The 27881-nt window shown below is 37.9% G+C and overlaps 6 protein-coding genes across 6 annotated transcripts; 3 read left to right on the forward strand and 3 right to left on the reverse strand.

Annotated features, from left to right (window-relative positions):
* Positions 1 to 456: 456 nt before the first annotated feature.
* Positions 457 to 741, forward strand: EV154DRAFT_567333 (uncharacterized protein; the record flags this gene model as incomplete). Its single annotated transcript, XM_051606009.1, has 2 exons — positions 457 to 637; positions 707 to 741. 2 exons carry the CDS (start codon positions 457 to 459, stop codon positions 739 to 741), a joined length of 216 nt encoding a protein of 71 aa, XP_051453968.1.
* Positions 742 to 2209: 1468 nt separating this feature from the next.
* Positions 2210 to 2764, reverse strand: EV154DRAFT_484933 (uncharacterized protein; the record flags this gene model as incomplete). The annotated part of the gene is made up of 1 exon (XM_051598702.1): positions 2210 to 2764. One exon carries the CDS (start codon positions 2762 to 2764, stop codon positions 2210 to 2212), a length of 555 nt encoding a protein of 184 aa, XP_051453969.1.
* Positions 2765 to 2888: 124 nt separating this feature from the next.
* On the reverse strand, positions 2889 to 3741 carry EV154DRAFT_484934 (DnaJ domain-containing protein; the record flags this gene model as incomplete). The annotated part of the gene is made up of 6 exons (XM_051598703.1): positions 2889 to 3015; positions 3070 to 3184; positions 3238 to 3445; positions 3497 to 3541; positions 3594 to 3608; positions 3676 to 3741. 6 exons carry the CDS (start codon positions 3739 to 3741, stop codon positions 2889 to 2891), a joined length of 576 nt encoding a protein of 191 aa, XP_051453970.1.
* A 424-nt stretch (positions 3742 to 4165) lies between these two features.
* On the forward strand, positions 4166 to 6211 carry EV154DRAFT_573691 (uncharacterized protein; the record flags this gene model as incomplete). Its single annotated transcript, XM_051606400.1, has 6 exons — positions 4166 to 4560; positions 4702 to 4807; positions 4907 to 5239; positions 5312 to 5516; positions 5738 to 5770; positions 5832 to 6211. 6 exons carry the CDS (start codon positions 4166 to 4168, stop codon positions 6209 to 6211), a joined length of 1452 nt encoding a protein of 483 aa, XP_051453971.1.
* A 9447-nt stretch (positions 6212 to 15658) lies between these two features.
* EV154DRAFT_484936 (uncharacterized protein) lies at positions 15659 to 18064 on the forward strand (the record flags this gene model as incomplete). Its single annotated transcript, XM_051598704.1, has 5 exons — positions 15659 to 15664; positions 15791 to 17162; positions 17725 to 17825; positions 17986 to 17988; positions 18014 to 18064. 5 exons carry the CDS (start codon positions 15659 to 15661, stop codon positions 18062 to 18064), a joined length of 1533 nt encoding a protein of 510 aa, XP_051453972.1.
* Positions 18065 to 25845: 7781 nt separating this feature from the next.
* On the reverse strand, positions 25846 to 27448 carry EV154DRAFT_573692 (uncharacterized protein; the record flags this gene model as incomplete). The annotated part of the gene is made up of 6 exons (XM_051606401.1): positions 25846 to 26707; positions 26764 to 26878; positions 26931 to 27153; positions 27205 to 27249; positions 27302 to 27316; positions 27383 to 27448. The coding sequence occupies 6 exons, from the start codon at positions 27446 to 27448 to the stop codon at positions 25846 to 25848; spliced, it is 1326 nt and encodes a 441-aa protein (XP_051453973.1).
* Between the last annotated feature and the right edge of the window lie 433 nt (positions 27449 to 27881).

The raw sequence follows: 27881 nt of genomic DNA on the forward strand, positions 1-27881 counted from the left end.
GGTCAAGAAAGAAAAAATAGAAGTTCCTTAACGTTGGTCCGTTTACATATACCCGTTTCCTGAAAATTGGTGGAAAAACGCTGGTACCGTAGTCACTTGATTTAAGGGCACTCACAAGCAACAAATTTTTTTTTTAAAGATCCCGATTTAGGACTTTATCATTTTTCTTTTTGTGAAAGGTTACAATTTTGCCAAATAGATGAATAAAAAATTAAATGGATATATATAGACGATTAACAATAACATCGAATTTTCTCCAGTGCCAAAATTTTCGAATATCCCAATAATGGATTAAAATCCAACGACCCTGGAATTCCTTCTATCAGATGACAAATCAGCCAAATTGAGCTACTAACTCACCAATGTTTTTTTTTGTTTTTTTGATAAAAGAGTTGTGTTTGTGATCCTCTTCATTTTTCTTTACCAATTCTTAATTATCCAATTATATTTAACAAAATGCCTTTCCAAAAGTGCACTACCATTAACTTCGTCATATGGCTTTCAGCAAACACCTATACTTTGATCGAGTTGTTTTACGATTACGTTGTAAGCGTCTGTGTTATTCGCGCATTTCAAGCAAAGCTGAACTTGAACAAGGCAACGGAAGATGGTTCTAATGCCAGTGACGATATCAACGGTAGAAGGAACTTTGCAGCGATGAATAACAAGTGGATTAGCCTCTCTGACATGTTCAAAAACTGACGAGACGATGCTAATTCTACTGGTAGTGCACCTCTTTAATACTGGAACGTTTACGATCTGATGAAACAGGCAACATCGAGAATGCAATAAAACTGTCGTGAACACTTTGTTGTCCGTAAAGTGTAGAAATGTCTGATCCCATAACCATATTTATATCGTCATCAAGTCCAAATAAAATTTATTGTGATTCAGCAATTGCTGTAACAATTTGAGATAAGTTCATTTTGTTTTCTCTAGAAATAAAAAGTATATCGAAACAATAGGGTCCTAGAAAAAATAATAACAGATAGGTTAGCATTTTGAGTAAACTTTATATTTTAATCGTTCAAACAGGGTCATTAAAAAGCAAAGCCATGGATTTTGGAGAAAGCTTTCCTGTGGAAGTCTGAAGTAACCTTTCACAAAAAAAAAATAATAATAATAATAATAAAGTCCTTAATCGGAAACTTTAAAAATATAATTTTGTTGCTTGTGAGGGCTCTAAGGGTGTTCGATTAAAGTGTATTTTCTTCTTAAGGGTGGATTTTTAAAAAACAACTTCCGTCCCGAGCATTAACAACACTAAACCACTATTATAATAAAGGGTGAGATCCTAATTCCCCATACCCTTAAATCGAAAGGGTTTTTACCATATTTGGGTTTTTTATCAGTTTTTTATATTTTTTTGGTGCCCAGTCGAAAGAAAGAATTATCAATAACAGATCATCTTTTTTTATGGTCATTTGTGACAGGATAAATAATTTTTTTATTGAAAAAGCGACGAATATCAGCTTGTTCTTTCAATGTTTTTACTTCAGCACGATATTCAGCCAATCTCATTTTAACACGTCTATCGAACTGATTGTCCAAGTCATCCAAAGGCACATCCAAGGCAAGAATAGTCTCATAACCTGCTCTCCCAGAACAAACCGCAAACTTCCAGTTTTCCAGCAAAGGCCTAGAAACCTGTCATTTTTGGGGTCCACCCCAAATGGCAATTGGTAACAACATACCCGAGCGAGGCCACCAACCTGGAGCCCAAGATGTCTCGTGTGGCGTCATGTACACCATCGTTAATGCCCCAAGGATGACCTTTCCCCCGAAGAAAAAAAAATTACGTAGTAACAATAAAAGTGCATACTTGGTACAAGTAAGGCAAAATAGTGACCGAAAAGTCTGACATATTTAACTCAAAAAAAAGACAATGAAAAATTAAGCGAATCCCGTCACCTTCACCCACTCACTTATTCCGAAGACTGTCCCCAATATACAAACTGTTTTTAACTAATCATCAATCGATTGTTTTTGATTAACTACTGTGTGTAACTAATGATATTATAAATCACAATACTGTCCATATGAAGCATGACGCTCCTGTATGGGTATGATTTGTTGAATTACTAAAAATAATTTATCGTTTCATATATATTTTATTTTTAATACTGATGGACTTTTTTGGGTATCTTAATGGTCAATATCAACGATTTTGTGTTACGTTGTGATGGGAGTATGTGTTTGAGTCCAAGCTTCATGAATCCAAGTGGCTACAATTGTCACAATCGTAGAACAGGTCATCTGTATCTTCACAGTCATAGAACTGCTCTTCTGTATCGTCAAAAGGATCTTTTAAAGAATCATATTCAAGTTCATCTTCACGGTCGTCTTCGATAATAATTGTGTTCTCACGAATTTGACGTTCTTCCTCCGTTTCAAAGATAATATCAATTTCGTCCCGAACGTATGGATCCGTGGGAATATTGATGTGAACAGGGAAGATCACATTAAATTTAATAACAAGATCACCCTTGTTTCCATTCGTGTCAGAGAATACTGGCATACCTTCTCCTTTATAAATTATGTTCATGCCGGGTGTGATCACTTTGCCGAGGCCTAGTTGGATGTTCAGTTGGCGGCCATCGATATGCTTAATAAAATTCCTCTTTGAATTTATTCCCACGAGAGCATCTCGTAGCTTAATGTCGATAGAAGCTACTAAATAGTCTTTCTGGCGAGAGAAACAGCCCCATTTATTTCCGACAGTGACCTTGACAAATAAGTCGCCCTTTGTAACTTTGTCGGGCATGACATTACCTTGGTTCTTCAATTGGAACGTGTGGCCAGAATGGACTCCTTTTTAATCGTAACCAACAGAACTATACCAATTGTTTTGACATCATGACAAGCCTTGCATTTCTTATTGTAAGTTTTTACACCTTTTTCATCACAGCCTTGGCACATAACCGATACTCTTTTTTGTTGTAATCCAGGGTTTCCACATCTTTAGCACCATTGCAAGCCTTACAAAGCTTAGATTTCAGGACAGTACTCTCAATACTATTATTTCAAAATTATCATTATGCTAATTTTTTTTTGTATCTTTTTGCTTACCCATGGCATGTATCGCAATTCATCTTCAGGTTGTAGCTAACCCTGATGGGGCTCACGCCGAGATATGCTTGTTTTAATGAGATTTCCGCTGTAATATAGACGTGGTAGTCTGATCCTATGAAAAAAAAAATAGCGGAGTTTCAACATTTTATATCACCAACGTCTTACTCTTAGGAGGTGGTGGTGGAGATGGACTTGGTGTAGTTGGTGGAGCTTTTCGACTTCGCTTCTTGTTTCGTGGGCTTGAGCTAGAAGAAGTAGTACTTGTATTGAAACTTTCGAAATCGAAACCGGTCGGGCGTTTTCTTTTCAAATCATAAGCCCCTTTTTTTTCTTGATCAGACAAAGTCTCATACGCGTTTGAAATTTTTTTGAACTAAGGAAAGTTAATGTCATGAAAGGAAAAAATAAAAAAAAAAAGTTTTACCTTTTCGGTTCCATTGGGGTTTTTATCAGGGTGATAATTTTTGGCCTATAAGTAAGTTAGCTACGCAATCGGTTTATTTGAATATAAATGTACTTACCAATTTATAATAAGCCTGTAATTAAGAAAATCAAAATAAATGAGTTACATTCACAAAAAAAAATGTTACGATGCGTGCATACCTTTCGAATTTCACAGGAAGTTGCGTTTTCAGTAACTCCTAATGTCTTATAATGTGATTTCGTCATTATAATTCTGCTTCTTGTGTATGAATGAGTAAAAAAAAAAAGGGAATGTCTACAACTACGGATTTAATTTTTTTTTACGTACTTTTTTAAATCCCGTGATTTTTTTTAAAAAAATACCACTTCACCTACGTACTTTTTTTTTTCGACGTACTTTTTTTTTTTCTACTTACTTTTTTTTTTCAGTGGATTACTACTTTTAAAACTACAACATTTCCTATTGTAGGTGATACGCTTGCCTCTGCCAAGGAATTTAAAGAGGCCTGTTTTGATGCTGCAGCCCAGAAAGGATTTCAGCTATTCATCCGGTACAGTTCACCCATTGGACATGCTAAAAGGTCAGCCTTTTTTCCATCATGGCTATGTATTCAACAACAAGTACAAGGCCGTTCATACCGAGAACTCCTGCAAAAGAGTTAAAGTTACAATGACTGCGACCTGCGAAATTTTTATCACAGCAGTTTTCCCCAAGATGAATGAAGATCGTTGGATCATTGAATGCCATAACGATGTTCATAATCATGACTTGTTGGAAGACGACAAAAAATTATGTCTTGTCAAGAACCGCCAGCTCCATTACGAACAGCAACGTACGATTGATGAGGTGCACGTTGCAAACGCCAAGACATCCGCTATTGTCGCGGCCGTAAACAACGTCAAGTGCACAAAGACGAGAGAGAGTGCAAAGGACATCACTAACCAATGTGCTCTGTTGAGACGTGCATTAAACAAAGATGAAAATCAACGTCACATGAATCCCTTCATTCGCAACTTGGAAGAGAAGGGGAGCAGTTTATCAAGCAAGTATGAAGAGATTGGAAGGTTGACTCATTTGTTATTTGCCCATATTAGTGCGGTAAACAACATTTGTCAATGACCCGAAGTACTTCTCGTTGACGCCACATACCGTACTATCCTGTTTGGCTATACTCTAATAAATGCCATTTGTGTCAACAATATTAGCGAAAGGATCGAAGATGGGTTTCATCAATTACTCTGTCGATTTGGCATGGGTACGGACGAAACCAACATGACATATGATCGGTTTTTTAAGACACTCAAGACAAAAGTAATGTTTTGACATGGTATCAAAAACGATGTTAAAACTATCGCCGATATCAATAACATCAAAAAGCATGCATTGAATCCCACATGAAACGTAGAAAAGATTGTGAATTTTGTTGACGAATTGTACAAACAACGTGCTTCTTGGGTCAAGCAGTACAGCGACAAGTGTTGCCACATGGGAATTTATACGACCAATCCTGTTGAACCAGCCCACTGTGCATTGAAAGAAAATAATTGCCAAATTGCCAAATGTGCCTTGGCCACAACATTTGGCCAATTAGATATGGAACTCGCCCAACAGAATTTCAAAGTTGTCATGGATAAAGGTTACACGACGTTTTCGGCCGATCCTTTTGTTAAAACCAACTCAATGTTTCGTGAATTGGTGAATGTGGTTAGCAGATTTGCATTTGAGATGATTAAGAAGCAAATCGTAATTTTCAAGAAAGAGATCAGGGATCGCTGCTTGAGACCTTGTTCGTGAGTTTTCGGTACTGTCATGAAGCTACCTTATAGACATATTATACACATGGAAGAATATGACCAGGTTTTCAGCAGCCAGACAAACAGTAATAGATTTGACAACGTAGTAATCCGCAAGGATGTTGTCATTCCTCTCTCTTCTGTGGACGCAAAATGGATTGTCGGAAAACTGGCTTTAAGTAATAACTCGAACCCTCTTGAGAGTGTGCACCAGTTATTGTCAGCAGGTATTATTTTATATTTATAGACAAATGATTTAACTGTTAACAAGCCCATTTGAAACTCTAATAGAAATGTACACTAAGACGAATGCAACTGACACTATTTTGCACACGCATCGACAGGCCATAGAAAAAGTACCATTTGAGCATGCACGAAAAGAAAATCTTGATGCTATCAGCCACATGGATGACAGCATCAATGCTAATCTCGATGTCAAGTTTTACAGCCTTTGAAAAGGATGAACTGGTGGTCAGTAGTCGTAAGTCCGCATAAGAATTACATTATACTCAGTTTATCAGTACTTATACCTCGTTTTATAGAAAAAATTGCAAAGACTGCGAAAATTCTTTCCCAAGGTGAAGCCGTTGAGGCTAAAGTGAAGAAGGTGAACAAACGAAAGCCATCTACTATAAAGAAGCTCAAGCAAGCGACATTCGATGATTCTACCATCATTGATGAGAATATCAATCCTTATATAAGCTTGCTCTGCGTCTGTATGCTTCAGTTTATGCTGACGCACGTCGCTTCGGTGTCAAACGTTCTTGGCGAAGGAAATTGTGGTTTTCGTTCCCTTGCTGCCTCCGTAGGAAGAGATGAAGTCATAAGAGTTGCGCTGTCTCTTGGTGACGAACTCTTAGGTGACTTCAAGAAGGATGAGGGTTTTTACATGGATGTAAGAAGATGCTTATTGAACAACTAACCAATAATTCAACATGTTACGTTAGTTGCTTCTTTGCTGTTCCGTTTTGGAGTACCAGACACTATTAGAATTGATACGTCTCGCTGTAATAGGGAAATGCATGAAAGCCAAATAGAGGATAATGGGCGCTACAGGTAATTATAATCGAATCACCTATATATAAGTGCTATCATACTTATTAATGTAAGCTTTGGTTATCTTATTGCTGATGTGTACAGCCGCCCAGTTTATTGTTTTTCCAGGAAGGAGTCAAATACCATACTTCCAAACTGCATTTTAAATGGAAATATACCGGTCAGCTTCGTATTACACGATGATCACTACACACCTGTCGTATTTGGGTACGATTCAATTAAGAATAATTAAGCAATTTTTTTTGGATAAACAAGCTATGTAATTAAAACAACCTTGGATGTCGCATACCAGAAAACGCTTGTATACTGCTATACAACTTTGCCTACTACGAGTAAACTAAAAAAACGTATCTTGTACGATTTTTAAGCGCTGACAAACGATTTCATAATCCGGAGTTTACCAGCAGTAAGACAATCATTATCGTCATTACCAGTCAATTCAAATTCTTGATAAAATGGAGCCCATAGCTGACCAAAATCCACATTACCTGCGTAAAGAAACAGATGGAAATAATCAGCTTCAGGAATTTAAAGAGGTGCATATCGGATCCACCTACTTGTCTATTTGCTGGATATCATATTCGGTTATTCAGAACTGCAACGATAATGAGATGCGTCATACCAAGTTAATGAATCCGTCAATCACAACGGTATCATCAAACTGCGATACAATCAGGGTTGGTACACAATAAATCAGCCAATCCCACCACTCAGCAGAACGATAAAGTGCCTTGACATTTTTAGGCTTCATTGCTAACCAACCTCCTTTCAAACAAGATGCTGGTATAAGTTCTCTAGATCCTTTCTTGCTCTTTTTGATGGCGGTGAACAATGTTATAAGCAATTGCAATGGATAATCTGTTGCCTTTCCACAGTACTTGAAATGAAGGTTGAAATTTGGAGAAAGCATCGAAAAATCATCTTTGGCAATGTTAGAATACAGATGCATCTCATCAATTGGATGAAAAGCAACCGACGTTAAAAGGACTAGATCAATAAAAACCCTAGGAAGATTAATGTCGTAGTCGTTATTTGCCTAATCTAATTAAATGATAAATGGAGGATAACATGCGCAAACACTATCATACTTACATAGACTTTCGCTATCGTATTTTTTCAACAAACTATCCCCTAATCTTAACAACGCTTTTCGATCCTGAAAATACATACCATGGATCCCATCGCCAACAATCCCGTCTTTGTTTTTTATATCGCCTCTATGCTTTTTCTTTGTCAAACAAAATCTGCAGCCATATGTTGAACAACGACCACCAAAATTCATCAACTCGTTACATTGAACACCATCACCAGAAACATACATAGTCCTTACTCTAATAATTGTGACCTGCTGTCGGTTTTGCTTGACCAGAAGAGGCTTGGAGTGTAATTCAGATAATTCTTTGATAATTGGTCGCAGATACGAGTTAAGATTGATCTTGACTTTGCCAAAAAAAACATAACCAATTTGGAAAGTATTTTGTAGAGTAAAACGCTATGATGATGTAAGTGTACCTCAATTTTGGTGGGGTCGTTTTTATGTACTTCCGAAATATCATAGTTTGAAATTACACAATGGAGCATCGTCATTCTCGTGTTCGAAAACTTGTTGCGAAAGCCATCAATGTCAATCTTTAAAGCAATGTCATGCTTATTGTCAAAATGCCCATCGTTTACAAATTTCGCAAAGAGCTCTCCATCAAAGGCATCGCTGTAAAATGTTTCTTGCGATGGTTGCGATACTTCTGAGTTGGAGTATTCTTCAAATTGGTATGTTAGTCTTTCTCTTACATCATCACAAGCTAAAAGCTCGGGAAAGTTGGCTGCGATATTTATGGTGTTTAGCTCTTTCTTGATATTTCTAGAACAATCACAAATGGGACATAAAATAAGATCAACATCGTTTATAGCGTCATACAAGTAGCATCCATTAGTAGCAAAAACTTCATGCTTGTTCACAAGATTCATCGGTACCACACGTTTGATACGTTTATCACAAGCTTCACGTCCAAGTAACTTGCTCAATTTCTCTATGGTGACAAATATCTCCCTCCTCACAAATATTTGAAAGGCGGATACTGTATTCTTGAGCTGGACTGAAGGGATTGGATGGAATAAAGACATCACGGACAGTATAAATATACTCGTCGTCTTGGCACCAAGTGGGAATATTTTCAGAAACGACTCAAAATATGGGCCATGTAATTATCATTTCTTTCAATTAATTATTTTATTGTACATATCTTCATTATTGTCACTAAACGAATTCATCTCTGGCGCATCAAATCCAGCAATATCTTTGAAATCATTCGAGTCGGTGAAAAATGGATCTTCCAAAATTTTATCATGCTCTTCATGAACCCTCTCATTGTGGTCTAACCCTTCAAAGTTGAGATAGCTAGGAGGACTTTCGCGGGGAGCATCCTTAGACATGTTATGGGTATCTGTTGGAACAGATCACGAATCAGTTTGAGCAAGACTTTCAGAGTACCCGGACAAGCATTTAAAAAGCACAGCCGTAGGAGCATTAGTTCGAGCTCTTTTATATTTTCTTTGACTAGTGTTGTTTGGGGGCGTTTGCATTGTAAATATATTGGTGCTTTAATTTTTCGGTCGATTTTCCTCATCTTTTTATATCCAAAAATAGACGCTTTGCTTCGGGCTTGTTCTATATTAGGTGGTTTGTCATTTTCAAACACGCATAACGAGCTATAACTTATAATACGTCGAGGGTGTTACGGTGCGTCGTTACCTCCTATGGAATGTTTGGTATAAAAAGAGTACTCTTCGACATTACAAACAAGTTTACATTTGTGTCAAACGAAAAAATTCATTTTTTTGTCAGTCGGAATGACCATGTCAAATATTCCCATGTAAGTTAGTAACATACCCAGTGCATTGCTTACCAGTCTTTTAAAATCTCTTTATTTTATGACGCGTTAACACTGTCAATGATTACGAGTAATCCATCACTGCCAAGTTTCCGGTAAATACGTTGCAGAATTATCCCAAGCCTGTCAAAATTGCCTGATTTGTGATGACAGCCGGTTTCCATTTTTACCTATTTGGGAAAGATTACCGAATTGGAAAGTATAAATGCATTTTAATTTTTTTTAACTACATCTTTAGAATACTACATAAACTATGCTTGATACCAACATCTATGACTACCAAACTTCTGCTACGGAAGGATTAGATTCTTCCTTTAATAGTCTCTTTCACTCTGCCTCCCGCTCCTCTTTCGGTCACGATCCTGTTGTAGGTAAAGTGCAATCTCTTAAACATGAAGTTATGGAAATGACGAACAGCATTACAGAGTTAAGAGAAATGATTAAGCACATGGTTGGTCGCTCACAGGTTGCTGGTAAGATAATTTTAAAGAAAGAAATACATCAAGAAATGCTAATTCGGTTCCAAGGTATGTCTGGTTTTACTGATCAAGAAGGAAACACGGAATTAAGAAACTTACCCAGCAAATCTATACCGAGGAGAAGAAAAAGGCTTTGTTACAGAACCCGAATCGTTTAGGCCAACGTGTTAAAGCCAAACCCTCAGGTGTCTCTGCAAAGAACCAGGTCATTGAGGGCTCGAGAACCTACTAGGAAATCGACCACAATATATTGGAAGGTGGTCCTGTTGCAACGGATATCTGCGAACTGGAACGTCGATACAATTTGACATACAATGCGATGAAAACTTTCGTTACCGTTTCTTTGTCAGAATTTGCTCACACGCAAAGACATCTGCCTTGTTCTTTACGTTGATGGGTTTCCCAACCAATCCAAACCTAGAAGCTCTCGAACTTTAGTCAATTTCATGGTGATGAACATTCCGCATCTAAGGGTGTTCTCAAGCAAAAAAAATTTGTGAACCCCTCTTTTTGTAAAATCTTGGAACCCCCCCAAATTAGGTATAGTGTATGACATCAGGGCAGATTTTTGTCAGATTACTATCCTCCTGTAACTTTTTTTCTTTTTATTATTTTTTTCCCATAAATTTATTATTATCTTTGCCAAAATGTCTACTTTCGAAGAATCACTCAATGAGTTTACAACTGTTTACGAAGAATCAATGACGCTCATTAACATGAATGTAGCCGCAATTCAGTGGTATATGGAACAACGTCAGTTGGAGATCAACTTGCTTCACGAAACTTTTCTTTTTTATTTTTCTTCAGTTTTTGATGTACCTTCCTTTTTTCATGCCTTACCCTTCCTATTAACTGGCACACGTTCAACTCGAGTTCGTCCAAACAACAATGGAACGTTTTCCAACTATCACTACTGGACAATCACGCACCCTTTTCTCGCTGACGATGACAATCCACGCACTAGTTTTCGAGCAATGTATCGCATGAATCTTAGCAGCTTCGAAAGACTTGTCAACGACCTCAGTCAGCATCCAGCATTTGATCTGCTAGCCCACAACAGCATCCCCGCATACATCCAGATTTCATGTGCTATATGGCGCTTAGCCAACTGTCATATTGGTTACAGAACTAGTAACATGGCTTTTGGTGTATCGCATGGTAGTTATATCAACTTTTTCCGAAGATTTTTGGTTGCAATCGAAGGGGTATACGGAGATCTGATCAACTGGCCCATGGATCAGCAAAGGGTTGAGGAAATTCAAACGGGTTTTGAATGGCCTCATGGTCAAGAAGAAGGGGCTATCCGTCGTTTGCCCAAAGCAATAGGAGCACTCGATGGTAAAAATGTTGTAATTGAGTGTCCTAGAGATCACCCAGAACATTGGCGTGATCGAAAGGGTAACTTTGCGATGAAACTGACAGCAATCTGTGACAACAAATGCCGTTTCACGTATATCCGTGTCGGTGACTCTGGTAATAGCGAAATATTTATAACATGTTGATTGCCTTACTGATATGTATTTATAGGTCGCACCCACGATGCAGGTGCTTTCAAGTGGACTGAAGTGTACACCCAGTTTTTACGACAGCCAGCAACATTTTTCCCTTTGGACGGTTACATTCTTGCAGGTTATTTATATACTGACTATAAAGTTAACATATAATTTACTTACACACCCTCTTTAGATTCTGCATATGCTCTCTGTCGTAATGTAATCGTTCCATATCCTTTGAGTGAAGTATCAGGCAATTCTGACGAGGCCGTTGCCAAACGCAAATTCAACAAGGTCCACTCTTCAGCAAGAATGACCATCGAAAGGGCTTTTGGAATACTCTCAGCTAGATGGAGGTTCATAAAAAAACACGTCTACATGAAGAAGATTAAAGATATATGCCAAGTCATTACTGCGGCTTGTATCTTACACAATTTCTGTATCAACATTGGGGATCCAGATTTTGAAATTGACGAAGGAATCGAGATGGATGAAGATGAAGAGGGGAATGGCGAAACAGCTCGAGAGTCTGTTCGTACAAGAAGAGATGAGTTGAACCGATGGTTTCAACCTAGACAATAAAGAGGTACCAAATGTAATTTAACATATGTATTAAAAAAAGAATATCTTTATTGATTGGGTCTTTGTTGATGCATACGATTATGCAACTCGTTTAATCTATCACCGTTTCGTTCCAAAGCAGCTGTAGCTCGGTTTAAAGAAGCAATGATTGCTTCTCCCGTAGGATCTCTTCTTCCTAATCGTGAATCCATATACTCTCTGAACTCTCGAAATGTTCCATTACGAAGCTCGTGCTCTCTATCAACAATGCGATTAAGCATAGCTTCAGTGTCAGAGGTCGTGGTAGATGGTGTAGAGCCTACGTTTGATCTTGGACGACGAGGTGGCGCAGAAGAAGGATTGGTAGGTTGAGGGGCGGGAGAAGGATTGGGTGGTGAGGTCGTAGAAGGATTGACAGGAGGAGGAGGAGTACTGGAGACGTGATCGGGAGGGGGTGTTTCCACTCTTCTGCGAGAAGAAGGTGGTTGCGATTCCTGAGGAGGAGCAGGACGTTCATGTTCTGCAATAGGTACAGACGAAGATTCAGCTGGAGCTGTAGATGATCCTTGATTTCCACCATTAGTATTGTCAACGAACTGTCTGGAATGGGATGAGTACGTGTGTGGTGGCAAGATGGTGGGAAATTTCGTCAAGATCTCTTCCAGCTTATCATAGACAACATCAGGTTCGAAACCTGATTCACCCGTTGATTGGCGTCTAGCAAACTCTTCCTTGAAATCTTTCACCATACGCTTCCATTTTCTTTTTTGCTCCTCTGATGGTCGACTTCTCAAATTCTGAAGGCGAGCCAGTTGATTATGTTCAATCGACATCTCCGTGTATTTCTCCCCCTTTTCGTGATCACTTTTGGTTTTTTCAAGAGAACTCAAATGTTTATTATAAATTTGAATTAACAAGCATTCTTCTGCTACACTCCAATTTGGACCTCTTGTTCTGTCGTCCTCAATAGGAGCACTGGAGGTGGAAGCAGTTGAACTGGAAGGGGCGTTGAAGTTGATGGTACCGAACATTGTTTATAAAGGTAAAGTTAATATTATTTGCTAGTTTTGAATATCAAAAAATAAAGAAAAGAAAACAACAAAGTAAAAATTATTATGATCATACTGTCAACTAGTGGGGGCATTTTAGTATTTTTTGAATGATGAAAGCATTACATCAGAGGGGTTCGTAAATCCATTTTCGTAATTAAACCACCCCCTGATGGTGGTTTATCTTTTAAAATGGTTAGCAAGAATTTTCGACGTTTTTTGGCTGAGGAGTATGAAAATATAAGGTTATAATTGCCTTATGGAGGGGGTTCCAAGATTTTACAAAAAGAGGGGTTCACAAATTTTTTTTGCTTGAGAACACCCTAAAAGGTTTAGAATTTAAATTTACTTGTATATGTTATCTTAATCAAACTCACCTTTTCGTTGTTAGAGCAAAGGAGTCGATGATGATAGCACTGGCTATTTTACCTGGCCCAAAAAGCCCAAGTATTGGATGAATTGATTGAAGCCAATCATCGAGCAAATCAATTCGTTGTGTGCATCAGGATTCGTCTTGGAAAAAAACAATTAAATTGTTCACGAAAGTAAGGTATTCTTGCTCGGAATGACTGATTATATTCCAGGAATGGCGGACTTGATGAATCGTCGTGGACACACAAGCAAATATGGTTACAGAATTTGCAAAGTGGTTGGCAGACATCCTAAAGGTTACCCTTATGTTATGTACTTGTTGGATGCAGGTGATATGAGAACAAAAGACCGAATTAAGCAACGGCGATCCGGTAAATTATTAAAAGTGTGCACCAATATTTTTAACATTTTAAACCAGTATGAATTAGGGATTCGATATGGTTGGTATTGATCCTGGGATTAACTATTATTCGACCTTCACGGGTACATCTTTGTTTCTTGGTGACGATATTCATTTGATCGGTAGAGGACTTGGTACTTTGGTCTACAATCTTTTCGATCCCAAGAAGATCAAAAGGTACCGTGAATCTATCACTACAGATGCACACCTTTGGTTTGAACGCGCATGATAACACTATCATCAAAAAATCTGAAGAAAAGGTAAATCAGGGCAGGTTTTACAAAACATCAGCTTCTGAGGGAACTTCGGATGGCAGTGTAGGTATTGTAAGAGCTATCGTTTACGACGACTTCTCTTATACGTTGTCCCGACTATTGTGCTTCCATTGGTCCAGAAAAACTAAACCAAATGTGCGTTGGGGGAATTGGTGGAAGGATATTCTATTATTTTGTAGTGTCGGATTTCTCGTAGGGACATTGCAAAAATGAAAAGGTAACATCACAATCAGAGACTAGATATTAAATATTAGACATTAACGCAGATATTTAGATGATTTAGAAGTTAGCATACGTTTTTAAATAAAGAGATTCTTGCAAACTGTATCAATGCTCGAGTGTTCACTGCCAATAACCGTTATTTTACGCTTTTGCCGTATTTGATTCAACAAGTGGGGCGATTAAAATGCTACTCTTACCGACCAATGGAGGGGAGAGTTCGGAATTTCACCAACTTCATCAAGTCAACGCATTGTATAGGGGCAAATACTCGTAACGACCTTCGTCACCAGGCTAATTATAACAAGATGGCGGTTAGGTATCTGTAGTTCATTGAATCCCAGGAATTCACAGATCCTCCAGACACCTACCGCTCGAATTCCTCCGGTGCTGAAGTCTAATGTTCATTGGTACTTCAATCTTTGCTTGGATCGGATTGGAAGGATATATGCTTCGGTGTCCCGAGATTGAAGGTGATCGATGCACTGATGTCCCTTTTTGATGATAATGTTGTGGATGAAATCAAACAATCGACCTCGTCATCCATTGTGACTACAAGTCGTTCATGAAACGATAACTTCAATTATCGACATAACCTTCAAAATCTTAAAGACAATAGGTAATAATATTGTCTTTTTTCATGTTACCAAAAGTACTGGTCACAAGTGAGCAAATAACATTTGATATACTTTACTGGTACTGACAGCATACACTTTAGATCCATTTAACTCTCGTTTGTCGGTGAGATATACTGCTAATTTAGACACAAGCAAGAACGTAAGGACAATTTCTTGGCTAGGGTTTAAGTGACGCAGCAGCAGAAATATGACGCTCACAATATTTTGACAGTTGCTCGGAATTCCAGGTATGACAGAGACAAGAAGTACACTGTCATTTCCATTACAGACTTTCATGAAGTCTTTGTTGTCGTAGGGTATTCCCATTCCGCTAGCATTTTGAAAATTGTTTGGTCGTACATTTAATGTAATGACAAGGTTAATCATCGCCTTGGTGGTTGTTTAGCTGATTTGTAAGTTGGTCGTATCTTTCTCTGTTTGACGTAGACAAGTTTTTTTATAATTAAACTCTCGTCAACAATTCATCTAATTGAGTGATCACTATTTCATTCAATCTGTTGTGTTAATTGGCATTGTGTTATTCGGCAATGCTTATAAAATAAAAAAAATTGGAAAGGAAAAAAAATATTAAAAAAAAATTATTTTCCGATGGTCGTGTATTTTATACACCAAGCTGCGTCCTTCCGCGGCTGTGTGAATTGCCTCTCTGGTTATAATGAGATCATTTGGCTCTCCTACGTAATAGTAAAAATATCACCCAATAATGTTGAGGGTTGGGGAGCAGCTGTTGATTACGAGCAATGGCGATTAATAAGTGGTCATCTCTTTTTGTTTTATTTAATTGACGGAATGAGAATTTTCATGTCTTAGGTGACACTGTTTTTGCTAGTAAAATATAACAAGTCCTAATTTTAGTGGCTTAGAGAAAACTTTTTTTTTAAGACAAGGGCGTTTTTTTTCTTTTCTTTTTCTTTTCTTCCCTATACCAGTCTTTAAAAAATGCTAGTACACCTTTTTTTCGACGAGTAAGTATATTAATCCCAATTAACATGTTCAATATATAACTGATCCTAATGTTGACATTCAATAGCCTTCTGTGTGAAATAACACATCTCGCCCTTTTCTTCTCAGCTTTCCCTTGGTTTTTGGCCAGGTTTGGTTTTTTTTTCCGCGTGGAAAAAAATTGTTTGGTCTTTTGGCTTTCTTTGGCGTCAGGTAGTAGGTCTTCGACCCAACCGTCCTTCTCCCCCCGAGGCAATTGGGGAATTGTACTTTTGTACTGGTCGGGGTTTTTACCCCATCTCCTTGCGAGATCAAGTACCTGTTTCGCCCTTGCCTGATGTTTCTCCTTGTTCCTCTGCTGGTGCTTCTGCTTCCGCTCCTGCTTGCTCTTCCCCCGCGGTCTCGTCTCCTGTTTGTGAGGTTCCACGCCTGGAATTTTCCTTTGCGTCTCGTCCTCCAGCAATCATAAAAGACGAACGTAAATGTCATTTTCTTGACTGTGCTTTTGCTCGTGGCTTGCCTTGTGTTGGTAGTGGTGTGATGCCTTCTTTTGCTCCACTCCCCCAATACCATCCTTCCGTTCCTGTCTTTGCCCTTGTTGGCGAATTGATTAGTCAGTCTTGGCTGGCTGAGAACGCGGCTTGTCTTGGTTTGGAGGATTCGCCTTCTTCTTCTGTTGCTGGTTGTTTGGCTGTTGCCACGTCCTCCCCGTTTGTACCTTGCTCTGAGGTCACATCATTGGATTGTGGCACGTCGTCACCTATTGTTTCTGGTAGCTTGACTCCCTTTGTCGAGCCTTTGCCATCCTCGAGTGTAGTTGAGTCTTCTCCTGTTTCGGTTGCTCTGACTGTGGCTTCGGCCCAGCCTGTGGGTGTTGATGCTGGACCTGTGGCTGTGTCGGGACCTGTTGCTGTTTCTGGACCTGCTAATGTCCATCCTTGCGATGCTGTCTCTCGTCCTGTTGCCGTTCCGCGTCGTCTTGCTGTTCCTCGTCCTGTTTCTTTGGGTCGTCGTGCTGGTGTTTGTCGTTCTGCCGGCGTTGTTACTGCCTCCCCTTCTGTTGTTGTTTCTCCTTCTGTGGGCCTTCCTTCTCCTTGCGAGAATTTAAACTCTGGAGGCAAAAGAAAAACTCCTCCTCCCTCCCCATCATCATCGTCTCGTCGTCGACTTTCCGGTTGTCCTTCTTCGGACATGGTGTCTTTGGCTGTTTCTTCTGCGCCTGTGGTCTGTTCTGTGCCTGTGGTCTGTTCTGCGCCTGTGGTCTCTTCTGTGCCTGAGGTCGCTTCTGCGCCTGTGGTCTCTTCTGTGCAAGTGGTCTCTTCTGCTCCTGTTGTCTCTTCTGTGTTTTGTGTCTCTTCTGTTCCTGCGGTCGGTGTCGTTGAGGCCTCCTTCATCTCTGTTTCCCCTGCGCGACCAATCGCCATGCCTTACGTGGCCCATTATCAAAAAGCCAGGGAGAGACAGAGTTTGAGGGACCTCTTCGACGCCGCCGAAAAGGAAGGTAAGTTATTTTTATTTGTAAACTTTTTAAAAACGTTCGATTAATTAACTATTGTTATTTTGTAGAAGAAGAGGAGTTAAATAAGGAGGAAGAGAAGAAGAAGAAAAATTCTCTGTTTCGGGGAAGAAAATAAATTTCTTTTTATAAAAGCTTAAATTACTGGGATCAGTTACTACATATGTCTTTTGTTTGATTGGGAACTTGGTATTTATTTTAAAACGAGAATTTCAAATGAAGTCAATCCATGCTAAAGAATGAGATTGCTTCATTGAGCATCTTACTCATTTGTCCAACGACTAGTCGGAAAAGGAACAGTAGTGCGATTTTAAGGGCCCTTACAAGCAATATACTTATTTTTTTGAAGTTCCCGATTCAAAAATTTATTACTTTTTTTTTGAATCGTTACTTCAGACTTCAAAAAGAAAGCTTTTTCCAAACTCCATGACGTCGCTTTTTAATGACTCTTTTTAAACGATTATAAGATAAAGTTTACTCAAAATCGTAACCTATCTATTATTATATTTCAAGGACTCTATTTTTGCGATATAATTTTTATTTTTAGATAAAAAAAAATTGAACGTATCCCAAATTGTTACCGTAGTTGCTGAATTGCTATTAGTTTTATTTGGACTTGATGATGATACAGTGCATATAATATATAATGTAAAACTTTGGCTCCGATTTTAACAAAAAAAGGAAAACGCTATCTGCCCCATGAATTTAACATGTATCGTGAATACGGCTCAATTCCGTTCTTTATTACAGACTTCTTCATAAACTAATAGAGTGCGATTTTTTTATTTTCACACAATATATTTTATAGATGGTAAAACAAAATTTACCATTTATAGTGGGGAGACACGAAGATTTCCGGCAGCTTTTCACAGCGCAAACATTCATAAAAATATATCAGATATATCCCGGTTAAATGTTTTCAGCAAAATATTTTATTCTTCTGTCAAAAAAAAATGGGGATCCCCTTCCGGTCGCTAATCCTGTTTTTTAAAGGCGTATTAGACAGTCCTTCCTGACCATATATTTTTGTACCTATGCTTAACCTTCAGTAAAAACACATGGTTCCCAGGAGGGTAAATCAATTGGATATGTGCATGAATGTCCCACGTTTATACATTATCAATGATACAAAATAGCGTTAAGAAAAAAAAACTTAAAGAGTGCATCATCATATCTGAAAGAGCCTCGAAAACTATGTAATCTAACCTTTCTCAAAATGAAATCACTTTCAGCTTCAATTTTATGACCAAACGTTAAAAAACGTAATGATAGTAAAAAACACAAGTACATTTTTATCCTAATTTTTGGCTTATCATATTGCAAGATTTCATTAGATAAATCGTTGCACAACTTGAATCTTTAATGATTAATCGTTTGTTCCAAACTTACACATCTGGCTTCACGAATGCTAACGTTCATCTTTGTTTGTATTAAAAAGTGTTCTTTAATAACTCAGCATTGCTTTGACGTCACGCAATTATAAAATAAAGCTTTCTTGCCAAACAAGCGAGTGTCCAAGACAACCATTATCAGTCCATATATGGTAATATAAATGTTAATTTACTTTTTTTTTCACCCATTTCTTAGGCTACTAGAATAGTAAAGTCCGTCTAATACACCAAAAATATGAAAACCACCACTTGTGATGAGGTCACGGTGACTGATATGTGTAACTCAAGCCATCCAATGGGTATCACAGCCAGAAGCAAAGCGTATAAGAGGCTCTGCCAATCAAACCACACCATCCTCATATTAAAATATAATCATACTAATAGTTTCAGAAAATCAAATATCAATTAACGAAGTTCAGAATAAATAAAATATAAATTATCTTAAATCCCAATTTCTACGTTTTTCAATACTTTCCTTGTTAGTTGGAGAGTACTTTATAATCAATAAGGCGCTCAGATAGTTTAATTTATTAAGCCAAGGGGTAATTGGAATCCCCTTACAACACAGCTGTGGTAAGGCGATAGTTTAGAGCACGAATTACTCTAGCGCCTCAATAGCTCTCTGTGATGGTTTTTTGAAGCTAACCTTGTGACATGATACGAATAGATTATATCTTGTGGTAGTCTAAGTTGTACTATGCACTACTCAGTGATATTATAAAGTCGTAGTTTCTTCTAAATTAATAAAGTTTAAGTCCTTTCTCATCCATAATCTCACCAAACAGTACATCATCCTAACGTGTGCGGAGTGTTGTTTTACAGTCAAGATAGTTTCCGGAAAAAACGTTTTATTAAGTCAATAGATAAATCAAATCTAGATACAACATTTAAGGAGTAGCTGGGCTTACTTAATAGAACGAAGCAAGTCGAACGAATACTGAAAGAATCAACAACTTAAAAATATTGTAGGTAATTACAACAGTGAAGTCGGCCTACCACCTGGGTCATAATTGCAAATAATATCGTATTTAAGAATCATACCATTAAGAAATATGTAGACCGTAACACGTCCGTATTAATTATTAATAAAACAAAATACAAGCAAATCACGATGGCCACTGGAAGACCAATAATCGGTCCCCACCTATGTTTTCTGAAACGGGTAGAGTCAAGGATTGATTACTCTTTCTTCAAGACTTTGAGAAATTCTCCAAGAGGAACAACCGGCGTACTGGCGAGAGGAAAAAGGACACTTTTCTTTTATGTCTGGCTGGTCATGCTGAAAGATGGATGAAAAATCATTTGACGAATGATAGAAAGAACTTCGAAAGCCTACTATATGATGAAGGTACCTAGGATTGTATCTTGGCCAAGTTCAAAAAACATTACATCACGGAGGAATGGTGTGACTTATATACCACGCACTAGGTGAAACGTGTTCAATCTAATGAAGCGACACATTTGGAATTCATGGAGATGAAACGTTGTCATATGCAACGTGCTGGTCCTGATTGTATTGATCGTACTGAAATGCAAAACGTCAGAGATATTATGAAAGGTTTATTACCTCACGTTCGCATTTTTGTGACAGGAAGCTCGAGCAGCCTTCGAATAAATAAGATAAGAAGACTCTCGATGGTTTTGATGGTTTGGAGAACTTGCTTTGCTGTGCAGAGAGTTGTCTGTACGATGACCGTACGTTTTTGAATGTTACATTTTATAACGAAAGTCTCTTGGGTAGTACTCCAGTAAATACTTTACGCAGAATTGAAAGAAATTCGAGTCGCACAGACCTTTTCAGTCGTACAGGCAATAACAGCAAGTCCAATATGATGGATTTTCAACGACTAGTATTGGCCAAGTTTGAAAAGCTCGATGTCATTGAAAATGAACTAGCCGTGATCAAGGATCTTGTTGACATGATGGAGAAGAACAACCATACTCAAATGGGTCAGTCCACCTATTCAGGTTACACTGGTAACCATGGTACAGGTGGAAATAAATTAAGGCGTTACAATTGTGATGGTGTAGGACATTTCGCTATGAATTTTAACTTTGTGTCTAATACTTGTGAATAGGCTAACCATTCGTCTTTTGACTGTCCCAATCGTAATCATGAGAACCGTGGTGAAGATCAAGCAAACATTTCCTTTCAAGAGCAGAAGGATTTTAAGAAAAGCCCCTAGAGGCTTAGAAGTAGAGGGACAATCCAGTAAATTAGTCCTAAAGCAAATAGTTCATCGATACACGTTATCAAACACGGAGCCAAAGTTGAGGAACACAAGGTATATGCAACTGGTACTACGAAGAAGACTCCAGAAGAGTATAAAGCGATTAGGTTACAGAACTTACAGAAAACAAGAAAGGCCAAGGAAGAATACAAAAAAACCTTGATGATGAAACAAAGCAGCGGGACAAAATCCCACCGTCGATCGTGAGAAACCTGGAGCGGGGATACCCTATCATGTTCGACAATGAAAAAAATATGGAACAACTGGATCTCAAAAAGCAGTTAAGGGATACGCAAATACCCATTGCTTTACCTTAACTGTTATATTTCGCACCTGAACTGTGATATAAATACCTTAATATACTAGATGGTCAGACCTCGACTAATAGGACGAAATCGATGGTCAAAGGTACGGCTAAGTCTATGAAGATTGACAACGATGAGCTACCAGCGGTGAATATGATCATCTTGGATGCGACCAGTTTGGTTCCGGATAGAACTAGTCTACAATCAATGCTAGTCATTAAAGAATACCAACGCAATTGTGAGTTTCTGATCAATGGTGGTGCTGTAGTATCAATAGTCCATTGGTACAAGGTCAAACAATTGGGAAAGGAATTATCAGTGTTACCAACAGATAGAGTTTTCGGATTCGCAGGCGTGGAAATTGATATTCCAATTGGTGTGGTTAAGCCAGACTTGCAATTTTCAACTGAAGTTACAATTCACCATTCATCCTGTAAACGTCAGCCTCCTTTGGCTCCAACCTTCATTGGCATGAATTTTATCTTCGCAACCAAGGTAGCAAGAAATCGACATCTGAACAATTTGGTGTTTACCTGTCAGGAGCGGACAGGCGGACAGAACAGACAGAAGAATACTTCCTTAGAAGAATAAAGGATAATCATTATTTATTAGAATAGAGAGAGAAAGAAAGAGGGAGAGAAAGAAGAAGAGAAAAGAGAGACTTATCAGAGAATTTATCTGATGAAGGGGATAAAAGAAGAGGAAAATTTAGGATATATTTGTAGTAGAGGATTATATAGTTATTTAGTATAAAAATAAGCAGTGACAAAGTTTCGTAAGTCATTACTTATTTATGACCGATGTCATGATTGATGGCTGAGACGTAGATGACCAGGTGCCGACAAAGAAATACCTAAATTAATGCATCTACGTGACACGTTCATGACATTACCTCTGATGAAACCAACAAGCTGTATGGAATCACTACGCCCCTGCTAGTAAAAAGTTTGACTTGGCGATAGAAAATGATAGGAATGCTATGGCTGGAGTTGCGACCGTCTCGGATAACAAACGTAACCCAGAGTTCAAAGACGTATCAATGGTTTACAAATGGGTTTTCGAACCTGGGGAAAGTCATTGGTATGGGTGAATTTATCTGAACCATCCACCAACTGGATCTAAGACATGGTCGTACAGCCTTCAGGGGATGTTTATAAGAAGTACGGGTTATATATTATGCCAAAGGTGATGGAACGTTCTGATGAAGACAAGCCTTACCGTATGGTAGTAGCGAATATGACGGTAAATGTCGTAAAACTAAGAAGAATACGGTATTGGGACAACTTTTGAATAAAAGTAAGGTACCTTTGGGAGTGACTTACATGCAACAGACTGAGAAAATCACAGATGTTATTACAAAAATGAATATTAATCATCATGACAGTTGCCAGGTCATCAATGCTCCATCGATCTTGAAAGGCACGATCTTTGAACCGACGAAGAAAGAACTGAAAACCTTGGGTATTATAAACATTTTGTTAGAGGTTGGAGCAAACGAAGCGAAGTCAAGCGTATATCATATCACGTACGGATCGGAGGATGATGGTAAATCAAATGTATGTGCAGTAGGTGAGGACGATTCTGAAGTGTGGGATATCATCCACAGTTAACATGAAGTCAACGGGAAAAGATAATCACTGTGTTGAAGAAACATGTGTCGGTCTTTGCTTCTTCTAAAGAAATAAAATCCTGGAAAGTTGAACCATAAACCAAAAAGATTAAGAATGATGTTAAAGCCATAACAGTCGCTCCTAGAATGCTTCCTATTGCGGCAAATAAATGGTCAAAAGGCTATCGGAAATAACTAGCCGATTTAGACATGATAGAACCATGCTCAGGTCCATGGGCAGCCGCAGTAGCATTAGTGACTAGTACTTAGGATCAACGAGCTCCAAGAAACACATTTAAGAAAGTCCGGAAAATACCTGAATAAATATCATCACCGGGAAATCAATAAGCAAAAACGATGTGGTCAATTTCAATTAATACGTTTAACGAAGTGGTCGAATTGAGCGATGAAGAGGACGTCAAGATTAGCTCTATGGAAAAGTTACAGTGTTGCGGGGAAATAAAACTATCTCTTCAATGATCAATTAATTCGAGATATAAGACTTATCGGGGCTGCAGAAATCGAGCACAATTATAAGTAAGGAAACAGATGTATTTTATTCATGATGGTTTTACCTGCAGAAATCGAGCACAATTATAAGTAAGGAAACAGATGTATTTTATTCATGATGGTTTTACCTGCAGAAATCGAGCACAATTATAAGTAAAGAATCCTAACTCGTGCTCAATTCCTCAGGTATTTATATAAAAAAAAAAGTAAACAAATAACGCTTGCGTTCCGTAACAACAGTATGCTAAACGTGGAGCCTCCGAATCCGGATTAAGTAGTGGTATTCCTTATTAACTGGCTGGTAAAAAAGGATCGACACCGACTATGTCTTAACTACAAACCAATCAATTTAGCGGTTAAAGACGCAGGACATCCGATTTCTAACATCAATTTTCTGTTTACATTACTGGCTAAGGCAGAATATTACTCCGTATTTGATTGTCTTGAAGGGTTTTCGCAACTCGAAATCAATGACGATTGTGGTGAAACACAAAATATATAACGATATAAACTACATAAATAAAAACGGCTACATTCAATAATAAATATACACAATTGCATAATAAAGAATACAACCAATAAAATACATAATATCATTTAAGATAAGGATATGACAGTAAAATATCCTTACACCATTTTACCATTAGTCATGGACAGGGGTATAATTTCTATAATAAGGAAACAGAAAAAGAAAAATCTGTGTTAACTCAAAGAGTATCTTCAAATCCAAATATACCTCCTGTAATCATTAAAGATAGACAGCCATTTGTTCTGTGTCACGTACACAGAATATAGTTTCTCAAGCATAAGATACTGATAAGCACATTAACTGCTTATCACAATTATATATTATTAACGTCTAAAAATTCATATAAATAGGATAATTTCTAGATACATAGTTTTCCCTTTGGTTTATTGTGAACCTTTAACCTTGAATAAAACGACACTGGATACTTAACTTATTCCCTGTTTTTATTTTTATTCTTTTTACTTGTCTGTGTAGACCAATCCCGTTGACCTCAATGATAGTCGTGATTATAGTGGATTTTCAACAACATTCCGTCAATATTGATGGAAATGACTTCCTATGGACCTAAAAGGTAGTCCACAAGCGTGGCAATCTTGTGTACATTCTATCATTTCGAAGAGCTATATTTGTCCGTTTTAATATACATTGATGATGAGTTAGTCTTTTCTAAATCGTTAGAAGAGCATGTGGACCATTTAGATATCATCTTGTCAACGCAAAAGCAGCAAATTTGTCATTATCACTCTCTAAATGTAAGTTTGGCTACCAAGAGGTAAAACTACTAGGACTTTTGGTGGGTAAAGACGGTTTTAAGATGGATACAGACCGGATCGCCAAATTTGTAAAATGGCCACGACCTAAGAATGTGACAGAGATTAGTCGGTTTGTAGGGATGCTACAATACTATCGAAGATTTCTGGAGATCTATCAGGATTGATATCACCAGTGAACAAGCTCAAAACGAAGAATGTTTCTTTCATTTGGGGACATGAACAGGAAATGGAATTTCAAAGATATAAAACATTGTTACTCGTGATCAAGTATTGATCCTTCCGGACTTTACGAGACTGTTCATATGGTTCACCGATGCGTCGAACACTGGTATAGGAGGTGTCTTATACCAAGCAGGAGAAGGTAATCAGGATTTTATACGACCAGTATATAATGGTAGTAATGCGTTAACTGATGCGGAGAACAGTACATGCATTTATGAAAAAGAGCTCATGGCGATTGTATGTTTTGTCTACGCTTTTAAAGTTTACCTATTGAAGGTTTATACCGATCAGAAAAGCTTACAATATCTCATCAAATTTAATGAAATGGCATCCGCAAAGCTGTCCGATGGCAAGCCTCTTTATTGCCGTATGACTTTGATATTATTTATCGTCCTGGAAAATTAAATGCCAACACTGATGCCTTATTAAGATTAAAAGCAGCATACTCGATTCGACCAGAGTTAGGTGCGATTATCGAAGATTATTATCTGCCACACAATGATATTAAAGAAGCCTGTTTTTCTTGCGTCTCTTTGTTAAACGTGGCTTATGTGCTGCATAATAAAATCCAAATCCAAGCTCCTTTACTGATGTGATAATAGTTGCTCTACAGACGTTAATTTCAGTCATTTGTAACTCTAATTTCAAATCACCATACGTGACAAATGGATCGTCTCTAATGTCACGTTCCATATCTCTTTGCGCCCTTCGGTCAATCGTTTTTGGTGCACCAGGTTTTTTTTTAGACAAAGGACTACCTGTTTATTTTACCCTTTCATAACACTTCGCAAAGTAGACGATACTACGTCAACTGTACCGGAAATAGCGGTTGTTGTTATGCCGTGCTTATTTAGGTAAAAAAACCCCCAAAATTTATCTTATTTTGGGGGATTATAGTTACCACGAGTATGATTTGTCGTGTCTGTTAAAGGCATACCTGGTTAATTAGTGATATATGAAAGAAAAAACTATTTTATTAAAAGAAGTGTTGTGAAACAAAAAAGGCCAAAAATAAGGTTTCTCTAAACTTACTTTTGTTTGACTGTACATATCATAACCAATACTGATGGACATGTTCGAGTATCTTAATGGTAATTATCAACGATTTTGGGTTACGTTGTTATGAGTGTATGAGTTTGAGACCGTGCTTCCTGAATTCTCGTGGCTACAATCTTCACAATCATAGAACTCGTCTTCTGAATCGTCAAAAACATAGAACTGATCTTCTGTATCATCATAAGGATCGTTTGAAGAATCCGATACGAGTTCATCTTTACCGTCGTCATCGATCACAATCGTTTTCTCTCGGATCTCACGTTCTTCTTCCGTTTCGAACATAATATTAATTTCATTCCGAACGTATGTATCCGTGGGAATGTTGACGTGGACAGGGAAGATCACATTAAATTTAATGAAAAGATTACCCTTATTGCCATTCGTATCAGAGAATAAGGGCATTCCTTGACCTTTCTGAAAGAAGTCCATACCGGGTGTAATCACTGTTCCGGGGGCTTGTTGAAAGTTTAATTTTCGGCCATCCATATGTTTTATAAAATCTCGCTTTCGATTTATACCCATGAGAGCAACTCGTAGTTTGATGTCGATAAAGGCATGTAAATTGTCTCCCTCGCGCGAGAAACAGCCCCATTTATGTTCGACTGTCACCTTGATAAGCAAGTCCCCCTTTGTAACGTTGTCTGGCATAAAATTGCCATACTTCTCCAATATGATTGTGTCGCCGGAACCGATGCCTTTGCCAATTGGAATAAGCACACTAACAGGAGTCACTCTGGCCCCAAGACAGGTCTGGCATTTCTTTTTGTAAGTATTGACTCCTGCTCCATCACAACCAGAGCACGTAACAGATGCTTTCTTTCTGTTATCACTCAACCGGGTTTGGACATATCCAGCACCATTGCAAGTCACACAATTCTCAGAAAAGAGAAAACAACTCTCAATACTTTTATTTCAAAATTACTATCATGCTAGTTTTTTTATTTATTTCTTTTTGCTTACCCATGGCATGTTTGGCAGTTCACCTTGAGGTTGCAGTAAACCTTGAAGGCGCTCACGCCGAGATACGATTCTTCTAAAGAAACTTCCGCGGTAGTATAGATATGGTAGTCTGATCCTATAAAAAATTTTTAACGGAGTTTCAACATTTTATAACAACTAAGCCTTACTCTTAGGAGGTGGTGGTGGAGGAGTATATGGTCGTGGTGGAGTTCGTGGAGCGGGTGGAGCTGGTGGAGTTGGCGTCCTGCGTCGTCGTCTTGAGGTGTAAGGAGAAGTATTTGCGTAAAAGCTTTCGAAATCGAACTTCATTCCGCCTTTTCTTTTCAAATCATAAGCCACTTTTTGTTCATGATCAGACAAAATCTCATACGCGTTCAAAATTATTTTGAACTAAGGCAAGTTAATGTCATGAAATGAGACAGATAAAAAAAAAACTTTTACCTTTTCGGTTCCATTGGGATTTTTATCAGGGTGATAAGTTTTGGCCTATAAACAAGTTAGCTACACAGTCGGTTTATTTGAATAAAAATGTACTTACCAATTTGTAATAAGCCTGCAATTAAGAAAATAAAAATAAATGAGTTACATTGACAAAAAAAAAATTAAGACTCATTCATACCTTTCGAATTTTAGAGGAGGTTGCGTTTTCTGTAACTCCTAATGTCTTATAATGTGATTTCGTCATTATAATTCTGATTGTTTTGTATGAATGAGTAAAAAAAAAAAGAGAATGTCGACAACTACGTCTTTTTTTTTTAAGTACTTTTTTTAAATCACGGGGTTTTTTTTTGAAAAAAAAACAGGTGACCCACGTACTTTTTTTTTTTTTTTTTTTTTTTTTTAATCTTACTATTTTTTGTAGTAACGTTTCTCCTTAAATAAAACTTTGAAAATGTCGGTTACTACTTTTACAGCTACATCGTTTCCTACTGTAGGTGATACCTTTGCTTCTTTCGAGGAATTTAAAGACGCCTATTTGGATGCTGCAGCCAACCAAGGTTATCACCTATTCATCCGGGACAGTTCACACATTGGACAGGCTGAAAAGTCAGCCTTTTCCTATTACGGCTCTGTATTCAGCAACAAGTACAAGGCCGTTCGTACAGAGATCTCTCCCA

This window comes from Mucor mucedo (genome assembly GCF_025094135.1).
Source record: "Mucor mucedo strain NRRL 3635 chromosome Unknown EV154scaffold_103, whole genome shotgun sequence".
Classification (NCBI taxonomy): Eukaryota; Fungi; Mucoromycota; class Mucoromycetes; order Mucorales; family Mucoraceae; genus Mucor; species Mucor mucedo.